The sequence below is a fragment of the Varanus komodoensis genome, unplaced genomic scaffold (genome assembly GCF_004798865.1).
Source record: "Varanus komodoensis strain SLA01 unplaced genomic scaffold, ASM479886v1 scaffold9, whole genome shotgun sequence".
NCBI lineage: Eukaryota > Metazoa > Chordata > Lepidosauria > Squamata > Varanidae > Varanus > Varanus komodoensis.
The window spans coordinates 3,359,503-3,377,196 of NW_025336598.1; the positions used below are offsets into that span (position 1 = coordinate 3,359,503).

At 41.3% G+C, this 17,694-nt stretch overlaps 1 protein-coding gene across 16 annotated transcripts in view; it reads right to left on the bottom strand.

The window, feature by feature from the left end:
* Positions 1-17,694, bottom strand: part of PPARA (peroxisome proliferator activated receptor alpha) — a 60,124-nt gene that overhangs the window by 6,806 nt on the left and 35,624 nt on the right. For 7 of the 16 annotated variants that reach the window (XM_044417771.1, XM_044417768.1, XM_044417772.1 and 4 more), the window contains 4 exons: positions 13,337-13,585; positions 12,012-12,172; positions 7,043-7,181; positions 2,753-2,955 (listed from right to left, as the gene is read on the bottom strand). In XM_044417771.1, the coding sequence (XP_044273706.1) occupies positions 2,753-2,955; positions 7,043-7,181; positions 12,012-12,172; positions 13,337-13,574 (741 nt within the window). In that variant the 5' untranslated portion in view covers positions 13,575-13,585. Of the gene's footprint in view, positions 1-2,752; positions 2,956-7,042; positions 7,182-12,011; positions 12,173-13,336; positions 17,088-17,694 lie in introns of those variants that run through there. The other 9 variants (XM_044417777.1, XM_044417774.1, XM_044417775.1 and 6 more) reach the window with 4 other exon arrangements.

Consider the following 17,694-nt stretch of genomic DNA (forward strand, 5'->3'; position numbering starts at 1 on the left):
TCTTCAAGAAAATTGGAGATTTGAAGGGAACATTTCATGCAAAGATGGGCATGATAAAGGACCAAAATGGCAGGGACCTAACAGAGGCAGAAGAGATTAAGAAGAGGTGGCAAGATTACACAGAAGAACTATACAAGAAAGAGCCTAACATCCCTGATAACCACAATGGGGTGGTCACTGACCTCAAACCAGACATCCTGGAATGTGAAGTCAAATGGGCCTTAGGAAGTCTGAGCAACAACAAAGCTAGTGGAGGCGACAGTATTCCAGCTGAGCTATTCAAAATCCTAAAAGACGATGCAATAAAAGTGCTACACTCAATATGCCAGCAAATTTGGAAAATACAACAGTGGCCACAGGATAGGAAAAGGTCAGTTTACATTCCAATCCCAAAGAAGGGCAATGCCAAAGAATGTTCAAACTACCGCACCATTGCACTCATTTCACATGCTAGCAAAGTTATGCTCAAGATCCTACAAGATAGGCTCCAGGAGCATGTGGACTGAGAACTACCAGAAGTACAGGTCTACCAGAAGTAGACCAAAAGTATAGTCTACTTCTGCTTCATTGACTAAGCTAAAGCCTTTGATTGTGTGGATCACAACAAATTGTGGCAGATTCTTAAAGAAATGGACGTACCAGATCATCTTATTTGTCTCTTAAGAAACCTATATGCGGGTCAAGAAGCAACAGTGAGAACTGGACAGGGAACCACTGATTGGTTCAAACTTAAGAAAGGAGTTAGGCAAGGCTGTATACTGTTGCCCTGCCTATTTAACTTATATGCAGAGCACATCATGAGAAAGGCAGGGCTAGATGAATCACAAGTTGGAATTAAGATTGCTGGGAGAAATATCAACAACCTCCGATATGCAGATGACACCACTCTAATGGCAGAAAGTGAACTAAAGAGCCTCTTGATGTGGGTGAAGGCGGAGAGCGCAAAAGTTGGTTTGAAACTTTAAGAAAACTAAGGTCATGGCATCTGGTCCTATCACTTCCTGGCAAATAGATGGGGAAGAAATGGAGGTAGTGACACATTTTATTTTACTGGGCTCCAAGATCACCGCAGATGGGGACTGCAGCCAAGAAATTAGAAGACGCTTGCTCATGAGGAGGAAAGCTATGCCAAGTCTAGACAGCATACTAAAAAGCAGAGACATCACCCTGCCAACAAAAGTGCATATAGTCAAGGCTATGGTTTTCCCAGATGCAATGTATGGCTGTGAAATTTGGGCCATAAGGAAGGCTGAGCGCAGAAGAATTGAGGCCTTTGAATTGTGGTGTTGGAGAAGACTCCTGCGAGTCCCTTGGACTGCAGGGCGATCAAGCCAGTCAGTTTTAGAGGAGATCAACCCTGACTGCTCTTTAGAAGGCCAGATACTGAAGATGAAACTCAAATAGTTTGGCCACCTAATGAGAAGGAAGGACTCCCTGGAGAAGAGCCTAATGCAGGGAACAATAGATGGCAAAAGAAGAAGGGGGCGAAAGAGAATGAGGTGGCTAGATGGAGTCACTGAAGCAGTCAGTGTGAACTTAAGTGGACTCTGGGAGATGGTGGAGGAATGTTTTCCATGAGGTCACAATGCATCAGACATGACTTCGCGACTAACAACATTTCATTTTTGAAAAAGGCTTGCTTTGACACTTCACAAATTTGTATTCAACCTTGACTCCCTTCCTGTTCAGCACCACTTTCATTGTTGGCCAATTTAAAGACTGTGATTTTTTCCAAGAAATACTGTGGGATGGGGAGCTGGATTTAAGAATCCTTGCTCTAGAACATGGGTCTTCAAACTATGGCCCGCAGGCTAGATCCAGCCCGCCATGCCTATTTATCCAGCCCGCTGCTTGGTGAGGTGCCAGGTTGCTTGCAAGTCAGCGCCTTGCCAGGAGATCCTTTTCTCCAAGCGAGGGGAAGATAGTTTTGGACTCGTTTGGAGAAAAGGATCTCCTTGCTAGCAAGTCGTCGCCTTGCCGGGAGATCTTTTTCTCTGAGTGAGTCCAAAATTATCTCCTTGTGAGCAAGTCGGACCCGAGGTGCCGGCTTGCTCGCAAGGAGATCGTTTTGGACTCGTTAAGCTTAAAAAAGCTTAAAAACAGCCACAGAGGTTGCATGCCACGTGAGTGCTCAGTTACAGGAAGTTACTTCTATGGAAATATATAAATATATTATACTTGGCTGACTAGCACTATTAATTGAAACTGCCAAATATTATACAGTTCTAGTCCTTAGGAAAGCTTTCATGACAAGTGATCACAAGCTGCTTGTGTGTTTTTACTTACCAGTTTTTAAAGGATTAAGGTTAGAGCATGTTGGTATTAAGTATTATTTTTATACTACCTCTTGTATGCCATGTGATTTCAGTGGCTTTAATTTTCCTGTAATTTTAACTTTAAGGTACTATAAAAGTTTATTTAAAAGTAGGGTGAATAAATCCTTAAAGTAAATAAGAAAAAAATCAGTATGGTTTCACATGATTGAAACAGCTGTGACTTATCATCAGTTAATTATTTAATTAAATCAATATAGATCAATCAATATATTAATACACTGATAATTTTGAAGAAAAACATATTCTTGTTTTTGTTTAAAATGCATGCCAGAATGAAAAAAGGCATTTGCTCCTGAACAAGAAAGAAGAGAAATATTTATATGGTAGCTTTTGTGAGTGAGCTTTCACTTCTTCTTTTATAAATATATCATCCACTCAGTTTGCATTTAAAAAATTCAATTATAGCAAATACTTACTGGATTGTTACTGGTTTTCCCCGCAAGTATGAGTCTGGCCTTGACTTTGTTCATATTAAAGTTTTTCAAATATGCTTCGTAAATTTTCTTGGCAAGTGATTTAAGATCTGCGATTTCAGAATTTTCAACACAATGTTCACCTGTTAGAATTTCAGCCTTCAACTTTGCCTTCTCTGATCTTGGCATCCGTCCAAATCGAATTGCTATGGGGAAAACATGAATTTAAAGTGGGACAACATATAAACATATATTTATATATTTGTTCTCCAATTGTGGTCCTGATTTTAAGGGCCACTGTGGAAGGACATAAGAATCCTGATGCCAACAGCATTAGCACTGGAACAGGCACATCACTACAATAAAACCTACAAGCTGATTTCCACCTATTTGTAAACCACTGGGAAATTCAGATTCCCAATTTGTGTTTTTTCCCCACATCCTTGTGGGAATATCTACTCAAGTCTGTCAGAATGCCTGTATCAATTCATTATAAACTAGTTACCCTCTCCTTTGGGTTAGAGGTACCTTACAGAAGTGGTACAATTTTCTAATCTTTTGCATACTGCTTAATGATTCCTTAACTGATATGAAATGCTGAGAAAGTTGTAATCAAACTTGACAGGGAGAAAGAGAGAAGGTAAGCATGGAAGAAAAAAAACAACACAAAAAAGAGATAGAGAGGGAAGAAAGCTAGGAACATAGAAAGAACCTCTAGGAAAGAAAAGGGGAGAGCTAACATTTGGGACCAGAGTAATGAGAAGGGCAAGAAGGGAAAGGATAGTTGAGCAAAGAAGGAGAATCAGGGCAAGGAATTGCGTAAAAACCATTTCAAAGACCAATGAACAGGGCAAAAGGACAGAATTTTAATTGTAGTGTTCAGTATATGAATAGTTTATGGCTTACTAGAAAATCCTTTCACTTCTTAAAGTCAGAGCAAGAGGTGCTGCTCAACAAGGTCCACAATTGCTCAATCAACAAAAGCTGGGTTTGGTTTGTTTGTTTTGCCTTTTGCCATTCAAATATCCTAACAGTGGGTTACACCAAAAGAAAAGTGAATGAAAGGAAATCAGCATTACCCCAACTTGCACAAGAGTTCATGCAGTGTTCTCATTATCCCAGTTGTACAGTGCATAGCTAGGGCAGGGCCACAGGGCACAGTACAGGGCCTTGCACTTGCATGAGTTCCCAAATGTCCCTCTGATACACGATGCAGCAGCATGCTGCAGCTCCTCCCTTCTTCCAACCTACTGCCAAAGGAAAACGCAACAGCCAGCTGATTGAGGCTACAGGCATGTGTTACAACTTTTAGAATATTTTCCCCCTTTGGCAACATTTGAGCAGCAATGAATGCAACTGATCAGAGACTACCTTTGGGGGAACATGGCCAAGGAAAGCACTAGTGCAGTAAAACCTCCACCAATATGCCACCCTACCTTCCTCATCATTTTTGCAACAACAAAGGTGGCATCTTATCAGTTGAGCTTGTTGCTATTCAAAGTTATCTTAGTTGCAAAGTCACATTGGACCCATTGGGACCCCATGAACAACATTCCTCCAAGACTTCCTGTCCTCCACCATCCCCTGGAGTCCACTTAAGCTCACACTGACTGCTGAATCCATCTAGCCACCTCATTCTCTGCCATTCCCTTCTTTTGCTTTCAATTGTTCCCAGCATCAGACTCTTCTCCAGGGAGTCCTTCCTTCTCATTAGGTGGCCAAAGTATTTGAGTTTCATCTTCACTAACTGGCCTTCTAAAGAGCAGTCAGGGATGATCTCCTCTAGGACCGACCGGTTTGATCGCCTTGCAGTCCAAGGGATTCTCAGGAGTCTTACCTAGCACTGCAATTCAAAGGCCACAATTCTTCAGTGCTCAGCCTTCCTTATGGTCCAAATTTCACAGCCATACATTGCAACTGGGAAAACCACAGCCTTGACTATAGGCAATTTTGTCAGCAAAAGTGATGTCTCTGCTTTTTAGTATGCTGGCAAGATTTGCCATAGTTTTCCTCCCAAGGAGCAAGCGTCTTTTAATTTCTTGGCTGCAGTCCCCGTCTGTGGTGATCTTGGAGCCCAGGAAAATAAAATCTGTCACTATCTCCATTTCTTCCTCATCTATTTGCCAGGAAGTTTCCTCATCTATTTGCCTCGGGCCCCGAGGGTGTGGAATGGGCTTCCACGAGAGGTCGTTGAGGCCCCATCGGTGCGGGTGTTCAAGGATAGGCTGGACGTCCACATGGTGGGCATGTCATGAGCGGAGCTGGCTGGTGCCGGAGGTCAGACTAGATGGCCCAGGAGGCCCCTTCTGACTCAATCTGTTTCTATGTTTTTAAGTGATAGGACCGGATGCCATGATCTTAGTTTTCTTAATGACTTTCAAAACAATTTTTGCACTCTCTTCCTTCACCCGCATCAAGAGGTTCTTCAGTTCCTCTTCACTTTCTGCCATTGGAGTGGTATCATCTGCATATCTGAGGTTGTTGATATTTCTCTGGCAATCTTAATTCCAATGTGTGATTCATCTCCCCTGGCCTTTCTCATGATGTGCTCTGCATATAAATTAAATAGGCAGGGCAACAGTATACAGCCTTGCCAAACTCCTTTCTCAATTTTGAACCAATCAGTGGTTCTGTGTCCATTTCTCACTGTTGCTTCTTGACCCGCATATAGTTTCTCAAGAGTCAAATAAGATGGTCAGGTTCTCCCATCTCTTTAAGAACTTGCCACAATTTGTTGTGATCCACACAATCAAAGGCTTTAGCATAGTCAATGAAGCAGAAGTAGATCTTTTTCTGGAACTCCCTAGCTTTCTCCATGATCCAGCGTATTTTGGCTATTTAGTCTCTAGTTCCTCTGCCTCTTCGAAATCCTGCCTGTACTTCTGGTAGTTCTTGGATGAAAGAAGTTGAATGGTTTGAATGTGATGTTGAATGGTTTTCCTTGGATTCGAACTGAGATCATTCCGTCATTCTGGAGATTGTATCCCAGTGCTACTTTTCCTACTCTTTTATTGACTATGAAGACTACTCCATTTCGTCTGAGGGATTCTTGCCTGCAGTAGTATACTTGATGGTCATCTGAATTAAATTCATCCATTCCTGTCCATTTTAGTTCGCTGATTCCCAAGATGTTGATGTTCAGTCTTGTCATCTCTTGTTTGACCACGTTCAGCTGACCTTCATTCATAGATCTTACATTCCATGTTCCTAAGGAGTATAGATCTTTACAGCATCGGACTTTCCTTTCACCACCAGATACATCCACAATTGAGTGTCCTTTTTGGCTTTGACCAAGTCGCTTTATTCTTTCTGGTGCTACAAGTACTACCCCTCTGCTCTTCCCCAGTAGCACACTGGACACCTTCCAACCTGAGGGGCTCATCTCCCGGAGTCATATCTTTTTGCCTTTTGGTACTTTCCATGGGGTTTCCATGGCAAGTGGGTTGCCATTTCCTTCTCCAGTGGATCACCTTTTGTCAGAGCTCTCTGCTATGACCTGTCCTTCTTGGGTACCCCTGCACGGCATACCTCATACTGTAGCTTCATTGAGCTGCACAAGCCCCTTCGCCACGACAAGGCAGTGATTCATGAGAGGGTATTCAAAGTTACCAAATTAAAAATGTTTACTAAGGTGTACTATGGAGACGCAGATTTAATTAGCTGGTCAGTCACTCCACAGCAGTGCTTATTGTGCCAGTGGGCTGGGTGAAGTAGAGATGCTCTGTTTCCAATTACCCTGCTGCCCTAAGCACTTACAGAGCAAGGCTGATCAGAGGAAGGGAGACCCCAGAAGACACCTTACCCAGAACCCCCCCCCACCCAAACCTGGCAATCCATCTACATTTAGTTGTGCAAGAGTTGCAAAGGCTCTTGTGCAAGTAGATCATTACCTTCAGTTTTAGGCTTTTGTTTTTGGTTCAAGGTACAAGGTAGTCCTTGTGTGAACAAAAGATGCTTTTCATTTCCACACATTTTGCTTCACCACTGTACTTAAGTAAGACAGAGTGGCATGGTGGAATGTTGGACTGGGTGGAATGTTGGACTGGGGACCTGGGAGATCCAGGTTCAAGTCCCAGTTGACCATGAAGCTCACTGAATGACTTGGACCAGTCACTCATTCTCAGTCTAACATACTTTACAGGGTTGTTGTTGTGAGGATAAAGTGCAGTGGAGGAGGACTATGTAGGCTACCTTGAGTTTCTTGCAAGAGGAATAAAGGCAGGATATAATTCCAATGTAATAATAATAGAAACAAGAACTATCATGATGAAAATTATGATTACCCTTACCTACCATTATGAGACATTCCAACTGAAAGGCACTTTTGAAAACGACAGTATTGGCACTTATTACGATTCTTTTTCTGAATCTTGCAGTTGCGATCACATCTGTCATAGGTAAGTTTTAGTCTGATTGTTCGTCTAAAAAAGCCCTGTGGAAGGTTTGAGAAAACAAGCCATTAGTACACACTACTAAATTTTAACTGAATTAATAAGGCTGCAGTCCTCAGCACACTAAACCCCAATGAAGACAATGAGAGACATTGAGAGACTTCTGAGCAAGCATTCTTACAATTGTGCTGTATTTTCCTCTTTTAGTCAGCTATATGTAGGAGTAATTGTGGGATGAAGCATGTACAGTTGTGGAAATCAACTTTACCATGATTTCAATGAATTGTTTTAGATATGAAAAGGACCAATTTCCATGGAAACCTCAGTTGTTGTTCAGAGGATTAACTCTTTCCTCCCTAGCTGCTATAGCAACAGAAATTGCTCCTTTCTAAGTGACCTTAGAAAAACAGCCATGGGAGAGGGTCCCCCCCCCCCACAAAAGAAACCCTAACTGTCATGCTGAGGGTGCAGGGAGGTTGTTGCTGCAATAGCGGCTGGGGACGTAAGGGTTAAACTCTTCTCCTTGTACTCCAGTCCAAATAAAAACTCCTCCCTCTGAACTTATTTTCTTTTACTCCACATACAATGTTGTGCACTACACTGTTGACAAAATGTCCTCATTCATCCAATCTGCAACCATAAACAACTTCAACACCTCTGTTCACCATCCTTGTGACATCAAGATGATCAGCAAAGTTCAGAAATTCTAAAAGATACATATTTGTCTGTATTAGATAGTAAGAAACAAGTCTATATAAAAGATGCCCTTCTCTTTCTTAATTTTAACAATTGATGTATGTATTTCTGAGATCATTAGACACAGAACATTCTAGAAGTATGCCAACAATAATGTCCACGATATTACAACTACATACGCTGTTCTTCTTTGGAAGCCCTTTATGCTGGCCCTCCCAATCTGTCAAAGGAAGAACATTCACTCTTGCCCTGGTAAATGCTACCCTTCTTTTAATATCTGGCAAGTCTACCAGGTATTTGTAAGAGATAAGTATGAGGGAATAAAGGAGGCATAAAAGCTGTTAGATTGGCAGGCTTTCATTCCACTTTCCTGAGTCTGCATCTCAGTGTAGTTAAGGCTTTTGAGCAATATTGATTTAACTCTACCAGAAACTTGAGCTAAAAGGAAGGGGACAGAGAATCCTAAGCTTGTGACAGAAAGCTGCATTTTTGCTTCCATGAGCTTGGGTCCATCTCTTCAGATAAATCCAGGATAGATTCTGAGAGCTGCTTAAAAATTATTTTTAACTAGGAAAGCAGAGCTCATCTAAGAACTTCAGCTTTTGTGCAAACCAATTCTAATTCTGTTGATGTGGGACTGATAGGTGTGGAAGGATGATTTGAAACAAGGGAGTAAAGAGATTTAAAAGGGTGACAAAGAAAATTACTTAGCCCAAAGGAGGGGAGGGGCCAAAACCAGAAGGCACAAGGTATGGGGAAACAGGCTAGTAGGCAGGAGGGCCAAATACTTCCTGATTGTTTATTGACAAGCTGGGCAGAACAAAATGAGCCTAGTGTAGCCCACTGGGGGCAGGGCTGGATTGGGAAGAAGGGCCGGTGTTGGGGCAGTGCGGAGTAGGCGGGTGGAAAGAATGTAACTCTCAGTACCCTAGCAAATAAGGGGAAAGGAGGAGGGAACAAGCAGCTGGGAGCAGGGTTCAAAAGCGGGGGGGGAGGTGTGAACATGTGCTGAGCTGAACAGAAGAATGGGAAGGAAACCATTCTTTTCTGTTCCCTTCATTGCAATAAAGTTTTAAAAAAACTCTCTGCATGCCTGGAATACTTTTCTCTTCTGACGGAAAGGAAAGAGTGTTTATAACAGACCTATCAAAAGTCTATGCAAAAATTGATTTTGAGTTCTTTGTAATGAACCTAAATTGGTTGTGGCTCATAAAGGAGTTCCATATAACAAGTCTGGCAAAGTCCTAGCCTTTCAATTCAATTCAATGGTGAGCTGCACCAAATTTTCCCCTTTTGTATGATAAGACTAATTCTCCATTTAATGTTTTACCAGCTAACAAGATGCTTTACAGTACCTGTGAAGACCATGTACCTGTCCACTGGAAAACCACACTAAGGTACATGAAGAAAACGCTTGCTTCAAGTTTATTCCCATCAAGTGACCAATTAAGATTCTTCTTAAATTACCAAATGCCATAATTTTTGTTTTTTGGTAATTAATATAAAGCAACTCATTCCTGCAATATAGACTGAATTGGTTTAACAATCTTCATAAGTCTGACTGAGTATAAGAAATCAAGATTATGTCATCTGCATAACTGATAATAGTACATTTTTTGACTACCCACTTTAACTGGGAAATAACAATCACCTCTCTGGAACTTAACTACTTCATTTGCAAGTAAATTGAAGAGAAGTGGCTCAAGCAAGCACCCTTGTCTTACTCCTTTTGTACAAACTCAGATAAGTATCTTCCATCTATTCTTATTTGCAAGGATGTTTCAGAATACTGTGATATTTTCTACATTTGAAGATCTGGCAGTCAATGACAATAGTTTGTAATTTATTCCATTCATGCTTCCAAGGAATAGAATCAAAAGCAGCTTTCAGATCAATGAAAACTATATAAATATATTTAACAATTTCAGGCAGATATTTATCAATAACATGTTTCAATGTACAACAATTATTTAGAGTTGAGTGACCTGGATGAAAACCTGCCTGATCTGGAACAAGCAATGTTTAATCCTCCACCCAATCCTCTGATTTTTCAGAAAAAATCTGGCAAATTATGTTGGCAAGATTATAAATGCAGTCCAGTCTTTATCTTCAGCTGTGAAAGAAGGAAACAGTGGAGAAATTCGTAGGATCCACTGCAACTATGAGACAACATCCCTACCCTTTCTCCTGTCCCAGGCTAGAAGGATAGATTGAGGTGGGTGGTTGGCAATGGGAAACAAGGTGCCCCATTGCCTCTGTTGCTCACTGCCATGGATGTTTAAGCTAGGTGTTTGGGCTGCGGATATCAGGGATGCTCGGAGCACTTCTGCTGTATCCCACCAATGGACCTTTAGCAGAAACAAAACAAGCCTAAACCCTTTCCTTAAACTTTTGGTGAGAGAGGCTGTTGGGGTTGTACAGTATTACAACCAGTGCTTTTTTTGTGTAAAAAAAAAAAAAAAAAGGTGCCGGAACTCACGTCTTGGGGTTACACTTTTACACAATGGTCGCCGCGGCAGTAAGCACTCAGAGCACGACTGATCCCAAGCTGAGCAGCGCCTTCACAATGAGCGCCGACAATGAGCGCTGACACACAAGCAGCCCGCAGGCACTATGTTAATGATTTTTGCCGCCGATCTGCTATGCCCAACAGGGCGATTCACAATCACTTGGAAAAATCCATCAAAAAAAGGTGCCGGAACGCTGTTCCGGTGCGTTCTATGACCAAAAAAAAAAAAAGCTCTGATTACAACTAAGCTATGTTCACCTCCTCTACCTGCAAGGCTGGAGGTAGAGGGAAGGCAAAGAAACTTCCCCCAAATTGTGCTGATTTCAAGGCTCTCTGAAGTCCATTGAAATTGCAGGGACTTTCCAGTTCAAGCCCAGCTCCAATCACGAAGATGTAGGAAGGAAGCAGGGGATCATTCTTGATGTTGCACGGAGGCTGGATGTTGCATCTGAGGTCAAGGACCAGAAGCCTAATTCTGCACATGCCTACTCAAAATAAGTCTAATTGGTTTTATGGAACTTACTCCCAGGTAAGTATGCACAGGTCTGCAGCCTAAGGCTACAATCCTTAGTACATTTATCTGGGAATAGGCTTCACTGAACACAATGGGACTTACTTCTGAATAAAAATGCACTGGATTACACTAAAGGGGAACAGTTGGATACTGGTTACTACAATTTTTGACCTAGCAACCAAGCCATTCATTCATTCATTCATTTAAAGCTTTTCTAACCACTCCACTACTAGCATCTTGGGACTGTTACAAAAAATGTTAACCAGAGTTCAAGGACCCTTAACATAAATCAACATTTTTCATGTGATATCAGAATTCAGAGGCATGTGTGTCAATATGGAAGAACTAGACAAAGATGATAAAAGCTAGACCAATTTATCTCATCTTTCTATATGCTTTCTATTAGTTATACATCTACAACCTTCAAATATTTTAGACTTCCAGATTCCAGTTCCTTAGCTTCCTTTGCTACTAAATGGTTCCTTCTTTAAGTGTGTACTCCAAATTTGTCAATTAGCTGCCTCCAATACTCTTTTCATCAACTCTTCTATAGCAACCCAAATAGCAACCCAAAGCATCAAAGGCTATTCCTAAACCCACATTAAGGCTCTGTTCCACCTAAACCCATCAAAACACTGCCAACATGTGAACACACTGAAGAATTCCAGGAATAGTTTTATTCACACTGAAGCTATTGTAGAATTTACTAATAGGTCAAACAAAATCACTTTTAAATACAACCAACCTCAAGTGGTTTTCAAACCAAGTACCTCTATGCCTATTTCCAACTTGCAAAAATGTACTTTAGATAACAACATTTTATAATTCAAGGTAACATGCATTTAGTTCTTTTTCACTGAGCTAATGGTTTACTCTGAAGTTTTAGGTAATACTAAAAAGCTATATATAAAATAAGCTCATTGCAATTGTAAGCACATTTCTTTGAAAGAAGCGCACATGGATTTCAGTAGATTATTTCCAAATAATCATAGTCAGGATCTTAAGCTTCACAAATCAGCTTTCCTTGATGAAACCTAACTGCTGCTATTTAGACTTTTTTTGCTTACTTTCACTTTTGTTCAGTGGATCTTTACAAGGTAATTGACTGCCATTTTGTACTATGATTCAAACACTGAATATTTTTGACAATACCTTACAACCTTCACAAGCATGAACTCCATAATGGTAGCCTGATGCTTTATCTCCGCATATTCTACACTCAATGTTTAATGTTGCACTGGGTAGTTCATCATTGCTACTAGGAATGGTAGCAAGATTCACCGATGATGGACTTGATGCTGGTGAAAGAGAGTCTGAAAGTTAAAAAAGTATTAGTAAATATTATCATCATATACTAGTACTCATCATATACTGAGCTCAGTTTTTCAAGTGTTGGTCCCTATGTAGCCAAAGCCATATCATATACACACAAAAGTGAAGTATATAAGCTTGTGAATAAGAAACTTAAAAAAAACAAGCAAACACAAAATTGCCTGACAAGAATCTGTGAACATGTGGAATGCTGAAAACTTGAACTTACATAGGGGGTCTAGTGAAATAGATCAGAGGTCTAAAGAAATGAGAAAACTATCAAAGTGTGTAAAACTGCCAATTAAGTCTAAAGCTAGGAGAAAGTGAGACATGAAAATGTTGTGTCCACCAAAAAACAAAACCAAAAGAGAAATGGAAAGAAAAGTGAAATGGAGGGCAGAGGAGATGTGGAAATGTACTGAGGATTACAAAAATGGTTGCACTGCCACCAATTACATGTTTTAGCAAAGCTGGCCAATTTGGTTCACCATGCTGGTGCCTCAGTCAGGGACCCAGCTCCACTGTATAAGAGCTTTCCTTGCTTAGGGAAAGCCTGTGCACACAGAACCAGAGCACCAAGTGAGCATTTAAGACAGATAACTGGAATCAGGGGCATGGGCATGCCCCTCAGTGTCATTTGGCTGCTCAGTGTCAATGGAAGGCTGCTCCCCCTACACTATAGGCTGGGGTACAATCCCCTTGGTGTTATTACTTTCAAAATGCAAACTATCTTCATGAAAACCATTTTAAAACATTTTCAGGTTTTGCAAAGTTGGAGCAGTAACTATTGCCAGAAGATATATATTCTAAAGAAGGCTAGTATTTCCCACAAACTGCAGAGTACTTTTGAGCCAAGAGCATAAACAACTATTTCCAAATGGATCCTAGTTACAGTCTAATTTATGTTTCATCTGAAAAAGATACAAAATGAAGCTTTTAAACCACTCATCAATATCAACTACAGATCTTAGACAATGGTATAATTTGCTGTACTCTCCTTAATCTATCATTTATTCAACCTCATTTGAAACCACATTTCTGCAATATGGTAAATCTGGTCTATAAAACTGTAATACTATAAATACAGTAATACAAAAATAAAGGTTGGTGCTGTAATCAATAAAGAACATCTGAATAAATCCATGACAAGATAACAGAGTTCTTACCTGTAATGATTGATCCATCAGAGCCAGGTCCATTTCCCAGCGAATGGAACTCTGTTACACTTAATGCTCCTGAACTATCCCTGCTTAGAGATTGTGAGAGCTCATTTATGTTCTCCATATCTTGTAAAAATTCTTCAGATAAAGGACTATCAAGATCTTCATCCTTTAAGGGAATAAGGGGGCAAAGCTGGCTTTCTGAGTCTACCATTTCAGTGAGGCAAGGTATGTCAGTTAGCATTTTTTAGATGTCTGAAAAGATAACAAGCAAAGCAAAATTTTTGTTTATATCCCCTGCTCAAATTAACCCTGTTATGTAACTTAGGTTGTGTGACAGTGACTTACCTAGTATCACATGGTCAGCTGGGTTTCCCATACTCAAATCTACTACCCTATAGTATACAATACTAATCAATAGGATCAGATTATTTCCACTCACATTGGTCAACAGGAAGATCTGTATTATTGTTTGCAGGCCATTATTCAATAGCAGGAGGCAGCCTCATGTGATTGCCTTGGGAATACACTGGACTGCCAACAGGATCCTGACCAACTTAAGGCACTTTTGTCCAAACCAGTACCTCTGCATGGATAAGGTAAATGATCGTCTACATTTTATATATGGAAACAACACAACCAGTGCAGTGACAATGACTTGGAAAAAGTGTCATCTCTATGACATCACATTCATAGTTTGGTATAAATCACCCAAATATGAACCTGCACCTGCACTTGAATCTGAGACAGCCGTGAACTGTTGGTGGTCACCTCGTGTGAGCCATCCCAGCTTTCAGGCAGTCTATGTACTATCATGTTAATGATGCTGTGCTACTAAACAGCTTAAGTTAAACATTTGTTTTAAAAAATTTATTTAACATTTTCTGCAGCATTTCTTGCACCAAAGTGTGATATGCATCCATGGCTTATTAGTCACTCAGACTCCCAAGCTCTTCCCCTCTCCCATTTTTGGCCCACTCATTTTTTCTAAACTTTTCTCCTAAATTCCCAATAAGGAAAGCTCCATGTCAAAAAATACGGACACAGTAAACATATCCCTCTTCATTCAGTTTCAGAACCTACACAAATCTCTTCCTGCATACCACATTCCTTTTTTGCCCATAGAAAAAAAAGCTTAGGCAACCCCTTCCCAGAAGTGAGGCATTAAAGAATTGCACATTCCTCTTACAGAGAGGCAGAGGAAACATCCACATAATTGTAGTATTTCACCTATAATATAGTATTCCACCTTCCTTCTCTGTATTCCTCTAGTCTTCCCTGCTTTTATTTATGTTATACTTGCTAGTTTGGACTAAAGGACAAGCATAAGGGCTTTCTCCTATTTTTGCTCCTTCAACACAAGTTAAGCAGAGAAGACACCTTTGCTTTGCAGTATGCTTTGGCTTTTGCTTGAAAGTTCTGGTAGAGGCCAGCCAGTTCCATGATATGCACTGGCGCTTAGGATGATGGACCAAGGGAGGCAGCTTGAGCACAAATGGAGGCGAGTTTGACTGATCATAGCTTAGCAATCAAGCCTATTCTGTGATGATTAAACTGGCAAAACAACAGTATTTTGCCTACTGCACTGCTTCCTCACAGTGCTGTCCAGCTAAACTATTCCAAGTGGCCTGGGGCCTCTTGAAATCTGGTTTACCAATCTGAATTCTTGGTGACTTGCTGTGTCAAATTTGCTGTGCACTTATTATTATTCAGAAATTATTCAGATACACCGCAAATCGGACTCTGCAGTTGTTTCAGTTCCATCTAGGAATATGTCCAGAGTACGGCCCTCTAGTCCTATTTTGCTAGATGAGTTTCAGTTACTGCAGCCCAATGATGTGGAAAAGGTGCTTGACTCTGTTCATCCTACCACCTGCCTACTTGACCCTTGCTCATCATTAATCATTAGAAAATATAAGGAGAAGGGTAACTCTTGGGTCCAGGAGGCTGTTAACGCCTGCTTGAGAGAAGGTGTTGTCTCAGCCTTCTTAAAGGTTTTACGATTGCTTTTAAAGAAGCCAAACCTGGATCCAGGGATAGTTGCCAGCTACCAACCAGTAGCAAACCTTCAATTTTTGAGCAAAGAGTTGGAGTGGGTGCTGGCCAGGCATCTCCAGGCACTCTTGGAGGAAATTGATTATCTGGACCTATATAAATTGGGTTTCAGTCCAGGATTTGGGATGTAGACTGCCTTGATTGCACTGTAAGATGACCTTTGCCAGGGACCGTTGGTTCTTCTAGACCTCCTAGAGGCGTTTGACACCATTGATCATGGTGTCCTTCTGGACAGGTTGGCTGGGGCACTGCCTTGCATTAGTTCAGATTCTTCCTGGCTGACCATGTCCAGAAGGGGGTGCTGGGAGATAGTTGCTCTGCCCCATGGTGATTATGCCATGGAGTTCCATAGGGCTCTATACTGTCTCCCATGCTTTTCAACATCTATATGATAGCGCTAGAAGAGGTCACACCCAGAGGTTTGGGCTCAGGTGTCAGCAATATGCTGATGACACTCAGCTCTACCTCTCATTTACATCAAATCGAGGTGAGGTGGTCTCCGTGCTGACCCAATGACTGAGTTTGATAATATTGAAACTCTCAATCCAGACAAAACATAAGTGCTGTTAGATGACAATCTGTCTGACAGGTTAGGTGGCCATTGTCCTGTCTAGGATGGGGTTGCATTTCCGTTAAAGGACAGGGTCTGCAGCTTGGGCATGCTCCTGGACCCAAAACTATCACTGCAGCCCCAAATGGACTTGGTGGCCAGAAGTACCTTTTTTCAGCTACAGTAAATACAACAACTGTGGACCTACCTGGATAGACAGAGCCTGACTACAGTTACTCATGCACTGGTAATACTCCAATTGGATTTACTCTATGAAGGACTGCCTTTGAAGGCAGTCCAGAGACTTCAACTAGTTCAAAATAGAGTTGTGTGACTGGTGTTGTGCATCAGTTCCCATATAACACCTATTCAAGTTACACTGGTAACCAGTTGAAACCTGGGCTCAATTTAAAGTGTTTGTTTTAACATAAAAAGCTTGGGACCTGATTACTTGAAGGACTACCTTTTTCCACATATACCTACCCACCCACTGAGATCTGGGTATGAGGTCCTTTGAAAGAGCCATTCCTAAAGGAAGTGAGAGGGATGGCGACTGGCAGGGCCCTTTTGGTGGCTGCTCCCCACCTTTGAAATGGGCTTCCTAGAGGTCTGTCATTACTTTCATTTGGTGCCAGGCAAAAACTGTCCTTTTCCATAGGCATTTCAAAACCTCATTTTAACAACTTGCCTTTAAGATTTTGCCTACCCTAGAAATTGTAGTGTTCAATTCAATTGAAATTAAATTGGTCTTGTATCTTGTTGTACACAGCTTAGAGAGCTTTGTCAGGTTATTCTGCACCCTATAAATTTAAAAATAAATGTGATCACTCAAGATGCTTCAGACAGAAGAGATTCCTAGCTCCAAAGATCTAGCCTTTCCTTCTCATTACTCTTAAAATCCCCTTCATGGATCACTGCCTTGTCGTGGCAAAGGGGTTTGTGAAGTGCAATGAAGCAATGAGCTATGCTGTGCAGGGGCACCCAAGACGGTCAGGTCATAGCAGAGAACACTGCCAAAAGGTGATCTACCGGAGAAGGAAATGGCAACCTACTCCAGTACCCTTGCCATGAAAACACCTTGCCTATAACACCTTCTAGAAATAACACCATAAAATGATGTCCTTATCATCATGGGGGATTGTAATGCAAAAGAAGGAAGCCGGAATAACAGGCAAGTTTGGCCTTGGAGTACAAACTTGGAATATGTGAACTGAGAACTACCATAAGTACAGGCGGGGTTTCAAAGAGGCAGAGGAACTAGAGATCAAATTGCCAACATACACTGGATCATGGAGAAAGCTAGGGAGTTCCAGAAAAACATCTACTTCTGTTTCATTGACTATGCTAAAGCCTTTGATTGTGTGGATCACAACAAATTGGGACAAGTTCTTAAAGAGATGGGAGTACCTGACCATCTTATTTGTCTTTTGAGGAACCTGTATGCGGGTCAGGAAGCAGCAGTGAGAACTGGACATGGAACTACTGATTGGTTCAACATCAGGAAAGGAGCACGGCAAGGCTATATACTGTCGTCCTGCCTATTTAACTTGTACTGTCATCCTGCCTATTTAACTTATATGCAGAGCACATCCTGAGAAAGGCCAGGCTAGATGACTCACACTTAGAATTAAGATTGCGGGGTGCGGGGGGGGGGATATCAACAACCTCAGATATGCAGATGATACCACTCTCATGGCAGAAAGTGAAGAGGAACTAAAGAGCCTCTTGATGCGGGTGAAGGAGGAGAGTGCAAATGTTG